Raw genomic sequence first — 18391 nt, forward strand, 5'->3', positions numbered from 1 at the left:
GATTTCGAGAGGAAACATCGCAAAGCCAAGACATTTGCCAAAGCATTTAATCAATATAAAATATATGTGCACCAACAATATGCATGCACAGGGCTTGGCATGACCAGCCGATTGGTAGAACCAGGCCCATTCTACCTCCACGTCTAGGTGAAGTCAGGGCCGAAGTGGTGTTGTTAGACCGGGAACACTAAACCCTGGCTCCAGTGCCCTCAACCACCCAGAAGTCCGTCCTCCACACTGACACAGGGGCGCAACCACGGCAAACAGGTTTGGTGGACAAAATATCCCCGGGTCCAGCAACGGGGGTTGAAAGGCGCTTAGCGTGACCCAGCACCCACCACGAGGAGGTGGCCTTTCATGGGTGCCACCTAAATTAAGAATCCTCGCACAGGGCTAACTGGCGTGCTGTTCTATTGATGTGTTTGCCCCCTACGTTAAGACGAACGTTACCAGAAAAAAACAAATGATAACAGTTTGATGACGGTTTACGTTCGGATTAAATATCTTCTCTGAATTATTTTAATTACATCTGTCATTAACGTAAACCATATGTGGCAATATGAACGTTGCATTTCTACTACCAGCGTAAATTTAGATCGAAAGTACATCCAGAGGAAGTTGAGTAGTCAAGCGACATTCCACAATTGCATTGTGGGAATGTAAACATTACGAACGTTACCGTGTCGCTGAACTTGTGAGTTTCCACCAGTGATGTTATTAGGGTGCGTGAAGCAACAGCAAACCAAGAAACTGGATGCAACGGTGTAGTTTTACTGTAGGAGGCCATTACGAGGCGATGACAACTGACATGCATCGTGACGTCGCTTACATTGTGACGTAATGTAAAATGGTTCGATTACGAGGGGCACACTAGTATTGCGCAGTGACGGAAAACGTCATTCAATTGTTACGTCATCAAAAACTATACCTTTATTTGTCTGATAATGTATTTTTTCTCGATTGTTCTAACCGCTAGGCATCTTAGAATGTTATATCCTTCATCAAATATACCAGTATTATTATATTCTACACTAACAGTACTATTATTATATCCCACACCAAGGGTTCAATGTTTAGTAAACTCCTACAATAACGGTACTATTATTGTTTTGTCCCACAACAATACTATCATTATTATTATTATAATGCCCTACACCAATGATAATTGATCTATTATTGGTATGCCTTAGACCTGTGATACTATTATTGTTGTATCCTACTCTAATAATTTTATTTTATATCATCAAGTTATGATAGTATTATTGTTATACCCTACACAAACGGTACTATTACTGTTATATCCTACAACTAGCTATACTATTATTGTTGTATCCTACATTAATAATATCACGTTTATATCATCAACGAAATTAATATTCTTGTTACACGCTACACTCATGGTTATATTATTGTTGTACCATACACTAATCGTGATATAACTGTTATATCCTCAACGAATGGTAATAAAAGTGTTCTTGTGGTAGTATTGTGGTAGCGTTGTCATACCTTTTATTTCAATAAGGCAATTAGAAACCGTCTCAAAATGTTAGCATTTAACATGTTTTCAACATCAAACTACCTAAAAAATACACATGTTTTGTCCCTATTGTGGTCATTGGAATTATTCAGAGTTTGTAGTTTGTTGGTACAGTTTTGATGTGTATTTTCTGCTTTTAATTTCAGTTCAATGTGTACCGGGGAAAAAGTCTCAGACCTTTCACTATAATGTGGAAGGAATTGACGGAGGCCTCATGGGACATTGTCCCCAAAGATAGGTATGTTTTACTTGTTCGACAGCTTAAAAATAGCTTTGTAAAGTAGCTATTAACAAAAATGTTCGTATGAGTTGCCCCCACACAACCAAGACAAAAGGTCAGTGGAGTTGTTAGGTTATAATGTTATTCATGTCTTGGGTCACCGTTTTCGCAAATGCCTGGTTTCATGACTCAAAGTCAAACACTGTTGTGTTCTGAACTGTGATGTGACGAACACATGGTTGTCTCAAAATAAACGATTGGTCCTTGCTCTTTGCTATTTAAGTCATTATTTTGCAATGTATAACCTTGGATAACTTTTGTTTGACTGTATTTTTGATATAGTCGAACCGGAAAATGGACTTTTCACAAATTTCTTGTACATATTGATTATTTTTTGTGTGACCTTTAAAATGTTGCGGAGTATATTATCTTACGTCATGTCATCAGAGCCGCAATTAATTGTTACCAACAGCAACAGGAAAGATCAAGATAGAATACGATGAAAGAAATACACAATTTCTTACGTTTTGTATTTTTAGGCAACGCGGCTTATGTTTCCAAGATCGTTTTGATCTTGTCGAGTAAGTCACTGAAATTCACCACATTTCGTATTTATCCGGAATCGTGAAGCAAAAATTCGATGTAGGTTTCTGTTAAAAGAAAAAAAACAGCAAGAAAGGGCCGCGAGCAGCAACATAAGAGGAACATAATGTCTTACTTTTTGTAATTTTAGGGAACACGTTGCCAAATTTCGAGCGACTGCTGGTGGTCACAGGTATGGTCACACAACTGACCCTTTTCCGGACAACATCAGAGACCAAATGGGCAACGTCAGCAAGGTTTGTATATAGGCATACGATGTACGTTATCCACATTGACTGGCGATACTATTATTTATAACAATAATCATTCTCTTTCAAACTCTAATTGTTGTCAGTTTTGTCCGTCATTGTTTAACTTTCTATAATTATCATAACGCAAGTTTTTGCAAATGATTCACTCTGGCTTTAACGTTTATATTCATAAATTCAGAACAGATTAAAGTGAAGTCGACAAAATGTACTTCACATCGTACCAAAGTAATAATTTCTCTGGGGCCATCCAGCCAGATGCCATGGGATCACTTGCAACCTTTTTTTATGTTGTCGACTAACATTTGCCAACTGATTATACATAGTAAGTCAGCATACTATGCTGATCCCTGTGGCTGAGAGGTCAATTTAAATTTGTACCTGAATGGTTTATTTCCAGAAAACTACCAGGAACGATTTCCAAGTGAAGGTGAACTCGAACAACCCCAAGATCAGAGATTATTTTCGTCTTTAGATTATCAAAACAACAAACTCCAAGTATACCAACGCATGGAAAAATGAGAAGAGTTCCCCAATCAGTTCGATTTTGTAATAGAATGTAATTTAATCATTAGAATTTGTGTCTTGTACTGCTATTTAAACCATTGTCTTGTAATTACATTGTGCTCTCATTGTACGTGACTGTCTCCACGACCTGTATTCTGATAGCGCTAGCACATTTGTTGTTCACTAACCTATCTCCCCCTTTCTGTCTTGTCGAAACCACAAAACAATATGTAAATTCTACATCGATTTCACTCCTGAATAATATACCAAATTCGGAATCGGTTGAGTGTGCAATGAGAACGCACCTTAAATAAACCATAAGTAATTAAAACTGATCATAATGTCCTGTTGTTTCTGACATCACTACTATGCTCAAATGTTCAAGCTCAGACAAAGGGACCAGGTCTGAAGTTCAAAGCAGGATAAACAAATAATTCCACAAGTTATGAGACGTGCCCTTCCCCTTCTCACTGATCATGATTTTGAATGTTCAGTACTGTTCTTTTTGACATCACTACGTATGCTGAATGTGTCCATGGATCGTACGTTTAAGCAGGTAACATTTATTGCACATCTGGGGTTGGTGTGCTTAGCTTCCTGGTCCCTTATTCGCGAAACGTTCGTAGCCCTAAGCATTCTTGACTTTGATCGTAGCCAATGTGTTAAGAATGGGCTTAAGATGTTCGTAGGGCTACGAACGTTTCGAGAATAGCTAGTCTGTACTGGTAAATGTAGCTGCTAACAGATACGACGTTACTACAGACGTTCACGGGTAAACATGTATTGAACTGCAACCCACATGAAGGTCTATGTGGATGCAACTCCGCTCAGTAAATTTCGTCAACGTAGTCACCTTATATCATTTTCAGTTGACGTTTCTTTATCAAAATCAAGAACAGTAATTGCCTTTCTTATAGGTTAATGGGTCTTTTTGGAACATACAAATCCAGAACGGAATCTGGTTCTTATACAAGACGTCCATAGTTACTATTCGACGAAATGGGACTTGATAGTTTGATCTCTTGCCTACTGTGTTTGAGGTGTGTGTTGGGTTCAACGTCACCTTGAACAGTGTTCCAGCGATATCAAACCCTGTCAGCTTGATTTGGGAGCAAAGAAATTGATGCTGTTCTACCAGACGTTGACCACTTGTTTCCCAGTTGGATGGATTGATGCTCTTGGTGTCAGTCACCGCAATGTGAACTCGATTATGTACAAACTGCTGTCATATAGCTGGAAAACCTTTGAGCGAAGCGTTTAGCAACAAAGTAAAAAGTTGTTAAGAATATTTTTAATTTCAAAGCTTCTGAAGCAAGATATTGGCGTATGTATGTATGTATGTATGTATGTATGTATGTATGTATGTATGTATGTATGTATGTATGTATGTATGTATGTATGTATGTGTGTGTGTGTGTGTGTGTGTGTGTGTGTGTGTGTGAGAGAGAGAGAGAGAGTGTGTGTGTCTGTGTGTATCGGTAAGTCACAGACAGCCCACACAAATATCAAGCCATGCGTTTTGAAATTATGCACCTGTAAGATTGCTTTAGGAATATATACGATGTAGTATGTCTGCACAATTGAGACTGGGGAAGAGAATAAGTTTATCATACTGTTTGTGAAATGATTTGAGGTATACATTTTACATGTTTACTCTACTGATCATAACGTTCTACGGTGGTCATTTCATGCTTCGGGTTTATTCAAAGGCTGCTGGCCCCAAGCCAACATTTGCGTTGTGCCCTTGCTTATTAAGTCGCAGCTGATGTCATGGAGAATCTGTGGGTTTATAAATAAGACTGTCTTGAATGAACTGATCGAGTGCTATGTCATTGTGGATGTAAGTGAATAATAAGGACTCCACTAAAGCATTTCTACGGCCAACAAATATATATATATAATACGTCCATGCTACATCATCAATGAAAAGGGTGCTTTAGTTAATTGTAAAAACATAAATATAATCAAGGTCTTTTGGTGAAAAAATATACATGATCATAAAATCCCTTTTCACATGCAGAGGAAACTACATCTCGTGCAATTCGCACACCATGTGTTTATATATCACTACAAAAATAGTAACAAGTGTTCGTATTTATATATATGAAGTAAAATGAAAAGAAAACTGTGACGTTTGAAGACACCGCAAAACAAAGAACGCCCATATCGGTCAGCACCACAAATAGATATCTATCACACGTTTCCAACTCTTTCTCACGTGACAGTGACGTCATGTTGACGGGACTGAGTTGGCACCAAGTTAAGACCTATATTCAATGATATTCTAGGAATCACTTGCATTTCAATTGAAAAAACCCACTCCAGTTCCAGGAATTTTGAAGAGATTCCACTTACATATTTGTACATTTGGGATATAGTTTATCACACTGCGGTACAGGAGTCGACAGGTAGGACCCTTGAGTTTTTACAGTTCGATTTGTTATATTTTAAGCAGAACAATGAACTACATAAACAGTGAAAAGGTTATCAGTGTATCTATGTATATACTATTTGCCAAAGTGATATTTTAATAATCTTTGTTACTAACACATTTTGCAGTTTCGAATATATATCCTTCAAAATACTGCAAGATATTTGTGATGAACGATAATGAAGAAATCAAACTGAGCGTCTTGCATGTACACTGTTGACGTGAATTTTTAATTTAAAACGTTTCTCGATGAAAACCATGAGCCGAGATAAATGTTAATCATTTTCGCTGAATGGATTATGAAGCTATGAACCACAATATGATCAATTAACACCTATTAAATGGTTACTGCGACGTATTTATCCTTAGACCTCATTTGCATTTTGATTTGACCTTCTAAAAGAAATGACAACATCTGATCTAGAATGAAATATATAATGCCCTATTTATTTAACATTTTTTGTTATAAAGAACTTCAGGGTAGAGTTTTGCCGAGCATACGTATTAATGATTTAAGATAGCGGGACAGTCACTGTAATGCGTGACTGCGTAATTCCTGTTACTGTTATTGGAGCCTTAGTGATGTAAGCAGTCTAATAAAAGAACCACATCATTATATTTATACGGCATAAGTGACGGGTGCTAATTGTTAAGACATGACGACGGTAAAGATAGAAATGAATCGAACTTATTTCAGCTGTTAATTTCTCTGCTGTAGAGTTGCAGCTCGTAGAATAATGTTTTAGCAATGAAATCTGATATAAAATGAAAAGTAACCTAACAAAAATTGGCTATAAACGTGAAATGATTGCCAGGATAATAAATTCAAGGATATGCTGAGGCTAAAAGAGAAATTTAATCGTTGTTTTACTGGGAAATAATTTCTGATTATGGCAAAGTTTTATATAGTATCATTTAAATCATTAATATGTCCGCACAAATACCCGTAAAGTTACTTTGCTTATTAAACTGTTCGCATTACACAGAGGTAGAATTTAAGATAATATAATGTATTATTGGTTTTCATTTCCAGGTCTAAACCAGTATTTTCACAGAAATGGCCACTGAACCGTATGAACCGCTAAATGGTAAACTATTTCTAGATTCTACACTAATGATTGTATAAATGCTATATCGTGAGCCACTCATTCACTATTGTTGTCATATCTTACACTAACGGTACTATTAATATTTTATCCTACGCTTATGATAATATTATTTTAACATCCATCGATAACAGTACTATTCATGTGATATCCTATGTTAATGTCTGCAACATTTATGACATATCCTACGCTAATGGTAATATTTTGTCATATCCTACGTTAATTGGAAAATTGGTGTCATATCCTGCGCTAATGGTAATATTTGTATCACATCCTACGCTAAAGGCAATATTGGTGTCATATCCTACGCTAATGGTAATATTGGTGTCATATCCTACCCTAATGGTAGCATAATTATCATATCCTACGTTAATGGTAATATTCTTGTCATATCCTACACTAATGGTAATATTCTTGTCATATCCTTAACTAATGGGTATATTGGTATATCCTGAACCATGCAACAATATTGTTGAGTCCTGCACTAATAGTATTGGTATACCCTTCACCCTGTTATTTACAACACTAGTGGTGATATTACTGTTGTCCCCTCTACCAGTGGTAACATTACTGATGTAATGGTACAGTTATGTACTTTCGTGGTTTATATCGTTCGGTTTGAGCGTTTCTAATTGTACCTAGAATCAGCATCTTTTCTGAAATTGTTTCAGTTCACATTTATGATGACTCCGCGGGATGCTGCTCCAGCACCAAGTACTATGTGTTACGGTACGACACGGAAGGCAAGGATAATCCATCATGGAACATAGTTCCATTTAACAGGTATGTCTTATACCATTTTATGTATAGCTCGACATCGGATGTTTTGTAAAAATTGTCTGTAAATGAGAAATATCATTTGCCTTCTGAAGTATGATTGCAAACATGCTGATATGATACAACCACAAGCTTGCTGAAGGTGGTTTAAGGGGTCGTTGGGTGTTAGTGGGCGTGTTTCACGAACACCTGGTGTCCTAACTGATAATCGCTGATCCATTCACTTCATTTGCATTACTGTTTCTCCTTTCACCTACAATCAGTGGTATATGGACTCGTGAATGTCCGGGCAAGAGATAGTCTTCAGAATCCCCTTCTTGTAATGGGATCAGGTAGTCAGGCTTGATGACTTTGTTGACACGGAATCCGAGCTGCCAAGATCGATGATGATGCGGATCTGGTGCAGATTCGATTATTTACAAACCGAAAGCCATGCAGCTGGAATATTGCTGAGTGCGGCGTAAAACAACAATCAACAAATACCAAAACAGTGATCATGTAACCACGACTAATTGCTGTCTTAAGTTCACTGTCATAGTAACAACACGTGCACTGAAAACCCCCACAATATTGCCTTTTTTCCGTTTCAAAACAACATATATTGCAATCAATATACAATTCGTATTTCTTTCTACCTAGTGAGTACAGGATCGAGTTCAAAGCCACTGGACATGGGAAGACCTATTGTGACAGGTCACAGCCCTTTCCCTATGCTATCATGCAAATGATGGAAATTAACAAAAAGGTTCGTATTGTGTCAACGCGTCTGTAATACGTTTTGCATATTGAAACAAATGTACTCACTCATAATAAGTAGCAGTATATCATTCTACCATTCTTGATAAGGACACTAATGCCTTATAGCATGGTTATATGCCTACTGTGAATTATTAGAATAATAGATTATTTTGCAATGATTTTTATTTGCTTGCAGAGTCTCACCAAAGACAACTACGAGGTGAGGATCGAGAAAGACCCGTCGTTCGACTTACGCAGATACTTTCCACAACAGCATTAAATGGAAGACTTAGATTGTCGTCGTCGCAGGAGTGAAACCTTTGCTGCCCTATCAGTTAAATTCAACGTTATGTTTGAATTTTTGAGAATGATATTGTAGAATGAGGACTTAAGACATTAAGGAACATTGTGTTTCATCTGCGATCAATTCTAATGTCTTTGAATCATGTAGTAAATTGATACTGCTGTTGTTGCAGGAATCATACTTAGTGTTAGATAAGCTAAATGAGACCCATGTGTAGTGTTTCTAAGATAGTTAAAAAATAAAATGTAATCAAATGTCCATTTTTTCCCGAGCTGAGGCAACTCTTGTCCAAAGTCAAAATGACTTCCAAGAACTTTATAATAATCACAGAATATGCCCCCGTCTTGATGATTTTTATGTGGAGATGTAACGCATTTTCAAACAGAACGAAGCGTACTGAAAATATAAGGCTAGAGTGAGGACATAGGCAATCGGAGAATGATGCTTCCAATCACAAAATCATCTGTCAAAAACCACTGTTGTGCTTTCTGTGATAGATTGATGTTTGGCACTGAACAGGACAAAACAGAACAAGTTTATCTATAAAGACATGAGCCCCTCGTCAACGGTACTAAATATATTTTACATTCAGAGCATAATGGCATGACATTTCAAATTTCAATTTCAATGTAACCTGTGCTTAATGAATTCAGCTAGATACAACTAGAAACTATTATTAAAGGGTTGTAACAATTGAAAAAAAATTAAAAGGTTTATTAAAGGTTATGTAAGTAACAAAGCTTGTGTTTGTTAATTGTTGTATGTTTGATCGACAGGGTATGAATGTATATGACGGTGATTAGAAGCTCTAGTCCTCTAACATTTGCTTCTGGGGTATTGAGGTCATCTCAGATTCTGATTCACATTGCCGACATGGAACGACTTTACCTAGTCAAGTGCTGGGTCCTTTTGAACTACAAAACCGGTCACAAGTACATATCTGTTCATTTGAGCGATGAGTATTCAAACTTCAAATATCGAATTCACATTCAATTCTTATTACCGAGGTTTTCTTTTCACTGTAGATATAACTGTACTAACGTATATATAACAATAAAGATGGTGGTCTCTTTAAACATTCAAACATTTAACTGAACGTATACTCCTCTTCTCAATTTTCTTTATCTCAAGAGGTGAATCCTTTGTGATACCCCCACTGACTTTGCTGTGTATGACAGGACTGAATGAGATTTGGTGAAGCTTAGTCTCTCACAGGACACCCACTACTGTTGGATTCATACAATTTTCTAAACAATTTATGCACGCTACGCTACCCCGACATTTTATTCAACACGGACGTGAATGACACACCACCACCATGGTCCAGCATCAGTGAGTTATTGCATACGGCTGTCGCCGTGAAAAGCAGGTCAGTTCAATACTGCAGCAAAGCTTAAATATGATATATGTGATTAAGTATTTTTAAGGTCAACGCGTGTGTGGATTAATCTCGGCAAATTATACAATTAAACACAGTTGAGTCGAACTTTCATATGCCGAATTTACGGATGTGTCGAACTTCCTTTTTCTCGAAGTAAGAGTTTGGTCCCTGTTTATTCCTTCCTAGGTTATGTGGCGTTTATACCGAACCTGAGATAACTCGAAGCAATCACGTGGGTCACTTCAACCTCGACACAAGTGTGATGACATAAGGGATACTTAATGACGCAGCCTTTACTTCGACACATCGGTGTTTGAGTGCTATTGTACCGCCTTTATTAGTGCTGACGGTCGGTCACCACATTCATAGAACATAATACTTATCTCACATACATTAGTGCATGGAGCAGTCTAAGGTGCAATTTGAAAATGGGTCCAAGTGGGTCGTAGCTAGGCGATGAGTAAACAGATAAGCTGAGGACATTGTAATGTCACCCTGTCTAACAGTTACCTGAATGGCATAATTCATCCGTCTATGTGTTGAGTATTGATTGCTTGTGCAAGGGAGGAGACGTCTGCGAACAGATTAACAAAGCCTTCCAATGAATGGCAACATGTGTCTCAATATCTCTAGTCATTCTTTTTAGGTGAGGTGGCGTGAGGGGAAATTGGGTTTAACGTCGTGCTTGAGAATATTTCGCACTTTTGACGACGTGAATGCGTGTGAATGTGTATGTGCGGCTGATTGTACTAGCCCAGACTTAAGCTGGTTTTATAGTGCTAGCCCACTCAGATACCATGCCGCAGTGAAGCATGAATACCCCACTCAGACACATTATACTGACTCCGAGCCGACCAGTCCTTGTTGTACCCATTAATGCTGAGCGCCAGGCAGGGACCAACAAGTACCATATTTTAACGTCTTTTGGTATGATGCGGTCGGGGATCGAACCCGCGACCTTCTGCTCTCCGGGCGGGCGCTCTAACCACTACACCACGGAGGCGGTCCATTCGTTTTAGGAAACAAATTCACGTGTACATTTAATAGAGTGATAATGAGGGCAATAGAATACGTAAGTATTGTCTGCATAAAGAAACGTACATTTGAGCATGTATTTAGAAATGTCTCATGTTTTCAAAGTGAACGATGTTTTGTTTGTTTGCAACACTCTGCGATATTATGTGGTGGAGTCTGTAATCGCATCTTGGCTAGAAAATCCAGTGATCAACAGCAGGAGCATCGATCAACGCAATCACGTCACGATGACATGTGTCAACCAAGTCAGCAAACCTGACCACACGATCCCGTTAGTTGCCTTTTACGACAAGAATGGGTTGCTATATATGAATTCTAACCCTTATCTTCACGGGCTTGTGTAATCCAGTACCACGCAACCTATCGTGGTTGTTTTACTGGCGAGTCTGACGTTGCGATAGCATATCCTGTATGACAGTTCTTTGTTGGACTCATTATTACCAACCTCAAATGGTAGGTTTGACTAAAGCTTAAGACAATTTTAATAATTCCATGGAGATGGAATCAAACTGTCGATAGGAGTCCTGCGCAGACACAATAAAGCTAGATCGGAATACATTCCTGATTTCTTGTTTTTTAAAGGAAAATTAATTCTCTAACTAGTACGTTCAATTAGACCGGTACACCGAGGATAGCTGTGACCAGATGCCACATGCAAAATGTGGTCCATTGTCGCTGATGACCTTAGTTGGGGAACTCAGTTCTCCACATATCTGTCTTGTCAATGCAGTCACTCCACTGCTGAAACGTGGCTCAAGGATTCGTCGCACACAGTATAGCAGTCTGACATAATCAGTCCTGCCTCTGTCCTTGTGGTATGTCGTGTGGAAGAGTATTTCATGTGCCTGGGCCGTCTGGTGGTGACATACCATTCATTGTCTACCAGTCTCACAATACCCCTGATAGTTCCGGTCTAGTAGAAACAGTCATTACCATCCAGCTGGTACTTGGCTACTCGTGTATTTTTTGTTGTGTTTCTTTCTTCAGTTTGTCTTGTCGCCTTTCACGATTTTGCCATTATCAGCTGACAGTTTGTGCCAACGACAGATTTTGGCATTTGTTTTGGATTCATTTCCTGGTGATCTCTTTGCGATTATAGAACTCTCACCCTGTTTTGTTGCAGCGTACATGTATGGGAACTCTACTGTGTGAATCGTTGTGTCCACGTCAATATGTGGTCCAGGCTTTGGACTCGTGAAAGACCATGCGCCAATAACATTTCTTTACTGGTTGAGAGATAGATTAGCCACAGAACCATACGCTAGAGCCTCAGGGGGTACATTTGCCAGTTGGACATTTTCCAAAACCGTGTGGTTTGACTCCACCTAAAAGCGCGATCCTTAGATGTACGTGTGGAATTTGGTCCCCCGAACACAGTTACAAGCAATTCTCGTTCAATGTACCGCATGTTGCATCAACCAGGTATTGAATACTGTAGGGGACATTCTCGCGATCTCGCATTCTCGCGATCTCGTCCTTTGGAATCCAGCTAAATATGTCAAAAGAGCGAGAATGCGAGAACGCGAGATTTGGCCAAAAGCTCGCGTTCTCGCGATCTCGCATTCTCGTGTTTTTGGTACATAGCACTTTTTGTCAAAAATTGATAGCGAGAATGCGACATTTGTACATGCTGTCAAATCTCGCATTCTCGCAATCTCGACTTGTCAAATATGGCCACAAAAACACGAAATCGCGAGATCGCGAGAATGCGATCTCGCGTTTTTGACGCTGTCTTTGCGCATGCGTAATATCGTAAGGTCAAGGCGCATGCGCATCTTAGTAGTGCTGTGGTCATGCTTCTTTCATGCTTTTCATTTCCTAAGTAGCATTTAGCAAATCTCGCGATCTCGACTTTTGACAAAAAGTGCTATGTACCAAAAACACGAGAATGGGAGATCGCGAGAACGCGAGATTTTGGCCAAATCTCGCGTTCTCGCAATCTCGGATTCTCGCTCTTTTGGCATTTTTAGCTTGTTTCCAAAGGTCGAGATCGCGAGAATGCGAGATCGCGAGAAGAATGTCCCTTACAGTATTCCATAGATTTCAATGGTAAAAAGGTGAAAATTCGAACGTCTGTAGACAAAGAGTTCGCTAACACGTCGATGCTGACAATTTTCCTACACCTAAAAGGTAAAACCTGCTCACCTCACGCGTGATAAATCGTTCACTTCCTGCTATGAAATATTTCCTGCCTTTCACCGCTCCTACGGTGTGCAGATATTGAGAATTCAATTTCAGTGTTTAATAACGTTACCAGCGCGATGGAGACTAATGAACACAAGCTTGTATTAGTTTTACATTCCAAAGAAATGAATATGGTTCACATCGGTTAGGTCCCGTAAGTCCGACCTTTGGATGGGTGTAAAAACAAACTGGTCGGTTTGCTAGGGTATGGCGGACTCCAGGCACATTTGACGTCACGAGCGGAAAGGTCACGTGGGTTCCAGGGAAATATGCATAATTGCCGAAGTTGAGATTTACAGAAACTGTTTTCGCGATTAAAACATAATTATACATAATTTTCAATTTAAAATATGTTTCTGATGACTTTATCTTTCACTCAGCAAATTATTGCAATTCTCTCGTATTTTCCTTTAAGGTCGACTGATTCTAGACAATGGGCAGTCACTGTTTTCACAACGATACGGTTACTGCTAAAATGTTTGAAACTGGAAAATAACCGAACAAGGACCACGCTGTATACTGTCATTTTCATTTAAGCATTTATTGGAACCGTAATTTCTTTTGTCTACATAATAAATAATACACATTATAAAACATTACATGTACATGTAACATAAAGTTCATAGCGCTAAAATAAGCAACTCTAAATAACAGAACACACAGTACATAATCTGACATTATCTATAAAAATAGTTTATAGGAACACAAATGACCATTTTCTTTGGAATTAAATGAAATGAATACAATTCATATACGGTGAAAGCAGAATATACAGGCAACACAGATGTACCAGAACCAAGAACCAGAAGCTCAACAACTTCACAGGATAGGCGACATTGTCCAGGTACTCCATCAATGTCAGGTCGTTATTTGCAAGCCTGAACTTCAAAGCGTCTAGTCGTCTCTCCAAATCTGTGCTTTTTTCTTTGGCCGGCATTGTACTAGAACATCTTTGCCTCGTTCAGTCCTTGTTCGTGTGCCAAGAACTTGGCCATCTCGTAGAGGATGGAGAGTTTTCAAACAACCTTCTTGAGACGGCCATGTCAACCCTCGAGGTTGTTGTCTGTGCTTCGTTGTGTACAGGTCAGTCAGTGGTTGTGGTCTTCAGGTATTTTGGAAATTATGTCGTTCACTGTTCAGACTGATGATCTGCAGTCTTTCTGAATGCATCTCCACTATGTCCATTCTCCCCTTTTCCTCTTGTTCACAGTGAACATAACCATTTACACATATGTATCTTACATCACGAGAAGTAGGAAGAAACTTATTGTGCATTCGCCATAACTGAAGTTGTGGAAATGACAATGAAAACTGTCAGTTCCAACATTTTTATAGCATGCAAGTTTATGTGAGAGATTTAATAACTAACTTCTAATGAACTGAGTAACTAAACGCACTCACTAAAACCGCTGGTACACATGTCAACCCGTTGAAAACATATTCATATTTCGTTGCCTGAGTGAACACATTTTTCATTTTGTAGAAAACCAGTGTCTTAATTCCTGAAACTAACACCGTTGTCACAACATCAGACATCAAATGATTTTTATCTCGACCAAAAGGTCGAACTTACGGGACTACCCGTTCACATCACTGGTGAGTGGTGACGTGCTTCTGCATGGATTACTAACAAAATAGCGTCCTGAACATAATTTAGAAACAGCCAATGAATAAAAACTTTGTGTATTGCGTGAGTAAATTACAAAGTTATTTTATCACAAAGATTTATTTACTACATTGTCGAAGACACAAACTTCATATCAATAATCATTAATAATTTTTCCTATCGACGAGGGGCGGTTGGGTAGCCTAGTGGTTAAAGCTTTCGCTCGACACGCCGAAACCCCGGGTTCGATTCCCCACATGGGTACAATTTGTGAAGCCCATTTCTGGTGTCCCCCGCCGTGATATTGCTGGAATATTGCTAAAAACGGCGTAAAACCATCAGTCAGTTAGTTAGTCCTATAGACGATATTACCGGTTATCGATCTTTTTAGTCAATCTTAGTTAAAGGTATCTTTTTTCTTAATCACATGTTTCCATAGGTCGTTTTGATTCTTTAACATAATCTGGCCTTGCACTCGCTTGTGTGGTGATCGGACATCACTGTTCGGTGATTCATCCCTTAAAAACTGTTCTTGATTGTTTTAATAGTTGATTTAATCTGTTCTGTATCTCATGACGAATGTGTCCTGCCCTTACCACGCGAGAGCTTCCGCCCAGAGAGCGCAATGTGGCGGGTTCGATTCCCAACCGCATCATACCAAAAGACGTTAAAATACTTGCTGGTCCTAGCCTGGCGCTCGGCATTAATGGGTACATCAAGGACTGGTCGGCTCGGAGTCAGTATAATGTGTCTGAGTGGGATATTCATGCTTTACTGCGGCATGGTATCTGAGTGGGCTAGCACTATAAAACCAGCTTAAATCTGGTCTAGTACAAGCAGCCGAACATACACATACACATGCATGCACGTCGTCATATGAGCGAAATATTCTCAAGCACGACGTTTAACCCAATTTCACCTCACCTCACCTTACCAGGCGAACCATATGGCTAACTCGTGATATTCAGTGTCCATTCCTTTCCAAACATTGAGGATCTTCAGCAACCCATGCTTGCCACACAAGGCGACTATGTTTGTCGTAAGAGGCGACTAACGACATCGGGTGGTCAGGCTCGCTGATTTGGTTGACACATGTCATCCCAATTGCTCAGTACGATTCTTATGCTGTGTGCGGCGTAAAACTAAACTCACTCACTCACTTACTCCAAGCATTAAGGGGTAGCCGCGTGGTTAAAGCGTTCGCTCGTCACCCCGAAAACCCGGGCTCAGTTGCCAACTTGGCTACATTGTCTGAAGCCCATTTCTTGCACCGAATCGCATAAACACGTGACCACCTGTCACTGTTCAAGCGTCAGAGTCGCCAGTAACATGGCATCCTTACAAAGCTTGAAAAAAAATAAATAATAATAATTAAAGTTGCGAGCAACAATTGACGGCTCCTTGGCTTGGATAACTTCTACACATTTGGTACCTGATGTCGAAAGCAGTAAAGGTTATAGTTAATGGTGTTTATTTTCGGGCGAGTGTAGATACAATTTCCAGCTAAAAGCACCTCTACTGCAGTGTATTTTAACTTTGTGTAGCGCTAGCTCTCGTCATTGTCAATTGAAATCGACATCATCTCCCATATCTGCACGTGGGCCACGCTTTGCAGTGGTAGTCTCTCTATAGGAGATATCGTCCTTGCGCCTTATGTAAGCATTATTTATGATGACTGGTACGTTGTTGAAAGTCTGTTTGCGTCATATTTAGCGTGTTCAGCCTGGAGTTGTGGGTCAGTTTGTTTGGTACTCTTTTTCTTTCATTTGGGGCACGTCTCAAGCAGTTTTTTTCCCTTTTCCCTGCATTTGTGCAATTTTCAATGCCATATGGCCGACAAACGATCAAACTTTTGATATGCATGTAAGAACACGAAATGTTAGGCATCTTCTGTTGATGCATACTGCCAAGTTTTACTGCCTTCTGTGCAGAACTTGAGCAGCTATGCTGTTTAGAATGTAGTATCATCAGAATCTGACGAAATCCAATATGGCCGCCAAGCAATGCACATTTTGACATGCACCCAAGAACAAAAAATGTTCAACACACTTAGTTACTACGCACTGCCAGATTCTAGCTGCATAGTTGCGAAAGTAATGATGCTGCGATTTTTTGAAAATACATTTTAGTACAAAATAAACAACAGAAGCAAACATCTAGGTATCCGTAGCTAATCAAGATATCGCAACATAGCTCGAGATTATTAATATTTGAGGTATATAATCTATATCTGCACATTTGCAACGTTCTGCAGTTCATACATTCAGAGTTATGGATTGCAAAAAATGCCTACCCCACAAAAACTGCATATTTCTTATAAACATCTTCAATTCAATATGGACGCCGCATCACGTGACTTTTGACATAGGACCAAGAACAGAAAACGTTCAGCAACCAAAGGCCACTTCAGAACAATCGTTTAAAGTGTTGTATGTGCTCAGTTTGGTTTGGCACAAAATGGCAAAGAAGCCCGTGGAAGTTTTTGAAGACAAGTTTTGCCCAGAAGTAGCGTCCAATATGGCGGCCATCATATCCACATAGCCACATTTGACGATGCTACTGTGTAGTAAGTTGCATAAACACAAAGTATGCAAAGTTTGAAAGCCGTAGCCCTTGTAGTTTTAGTGCAGCACATTTTGGGAGGTAAGCAGTCAGGATTTTGCTGAAAAACATCACCAAAAATTTCAATCCAACATAGCGGCCAAACGGTGCATTTTAGCGACTCGACCCGTCCAGGCGAAATTGTAGACATTTTGATTGCGCATCTGCTCAAGACATTTGGTAGTCATTGGATGAGTAGTTTTGCAGATATTTGCTGTTGAAATAAAAAAAAAATTTAATTGATTTTGATTTATCTGCCCTTTGCTATGGGGCCTAGCAAGCTGGATTTTTGATATGCACCAGTTCATGTTGATGCGCATCCACATGAATTTTTTCGACAGTTTCTGTCCAGCGGTGCTCTTTGTAAGAGTGGTACAAAATCCGGCGGAATAATAAATAATAATAATAATAATAACTAGGATTGCCTCCAGGGCAATACTGACGGTCTTCAGACCTCCCCATACACCCCTCCGTGGCTACCTTCACTTTTACCGTTTCTTTGGACGCCAGCTGGACCGTCGATTTTAACTCTCGGGGTTACGGGTGATTGAAGTGTATTGAAGGGCTAGAAAGCGTCCCAAACCATGGGAGAACACGTTTTTGAGACGAGAGCGGATCGGTGAAATGCAGCCGGGGTCGCGGGGGTCATGCACCTTTTAAGTAGTTCCATCGAAGGTATAGTTCTTTCTTTAACTGTCTGTAGCTCCGCCGTCTACGGTCCGAACGATTAGTGTTCTGGAATTGCCGTGATCCTAGCTATCTGAGGCATACACGTATGTGCATATACTGCACTTGTGAAACAACCATAGATTTATGTGTGTATATAGTGCATTTGTTAAACACCCATTCAAAAAACAATTTGAAATAAAACTCATATCTCACTCTGTACTTACAATGTTTATTCATGCAAACTTGTTGTCGACGCTCTATGGCTAGGATAATGCCGATGTAACGCTATTTCTGTGGGCATTGGATGACGTTCCAACTCAGATTTGACAGCTCCTTGTCATTGTCAATTACATCTGTCGGTGAAATTCACATCGTCTCCCATATCTGCACGTGGACCACGCTTTACAGTGGTAGTCTCTTTATAGGAGATGTCTGTTCTCCCGC

The 18391-nt window shown here is 39.5% G+C and overlaps 1 protein-coding gene and 1 long non-coding RNA gene across 3 annotated transcripts; both read left to right on the forward strand.

Annotated features, from left to right (window-relative positions):
* Positions 1-4516: 4516 nt before the first annotated feature.
* Positions 4517-9210, forward strand: LOC124275195. 2 transcript variants are annotated; one of them, XM_046710683.1, is made up of 6 exons: positions 4517-5523; positions 6580-6634; positions 7324-7435; positions 8069-8174; positions 8364-8435; positions 8557-9210. In XM_046710683.1, exons 2-6 carry the CDS (start codon positions 6604-6606, stop codon positions 8557-8559), a joined length of 324 nt encoding a protein of 107 aa, XP_046566639.1. In that variant the 5' UTR covers positions 4517-5523; positions 6580-6603; the 3' UTR covers positions 8560-9210. The 2 variants fall into 2 exon arrangements, with proteins under 2 accessions (XP_046566639.1, XP_046566638.1); XM_046710682.1 differs by having other exon boundaries at positions 8364-9210.
* A 699-nt stretch (positions 9211-9909) lies between these two features.
* Positions 9910-11445, forward strand: LOC124275193. Its single transcript, XR_006898235.1, has 2 exons — positions 9910-10498; positions 10872-11445. It is a non-coding gene; the product is annotated as an uncharacterized LOC124275193 (long non-coding RNA).
* The last annotated feature ends 6946 nt before the right edge of the window (positions 11446-18391 follow it).

The sequence above is a fragment of the Haliotis rubra genome, unplaced genomic scaffold, assembly GCF_003918875.1.
Source record: "Haliotis rubra isolate DU_JTF1 unplaced genomic scaffold, ASM391887v1 Scf1992, whole genome shotgun sequence".
NCBI lineage: Eukaryota > Metazoa > Mollusca > Gastropoda > Lepetellida > Haliotidae > Haliotis > Haliotis rubra.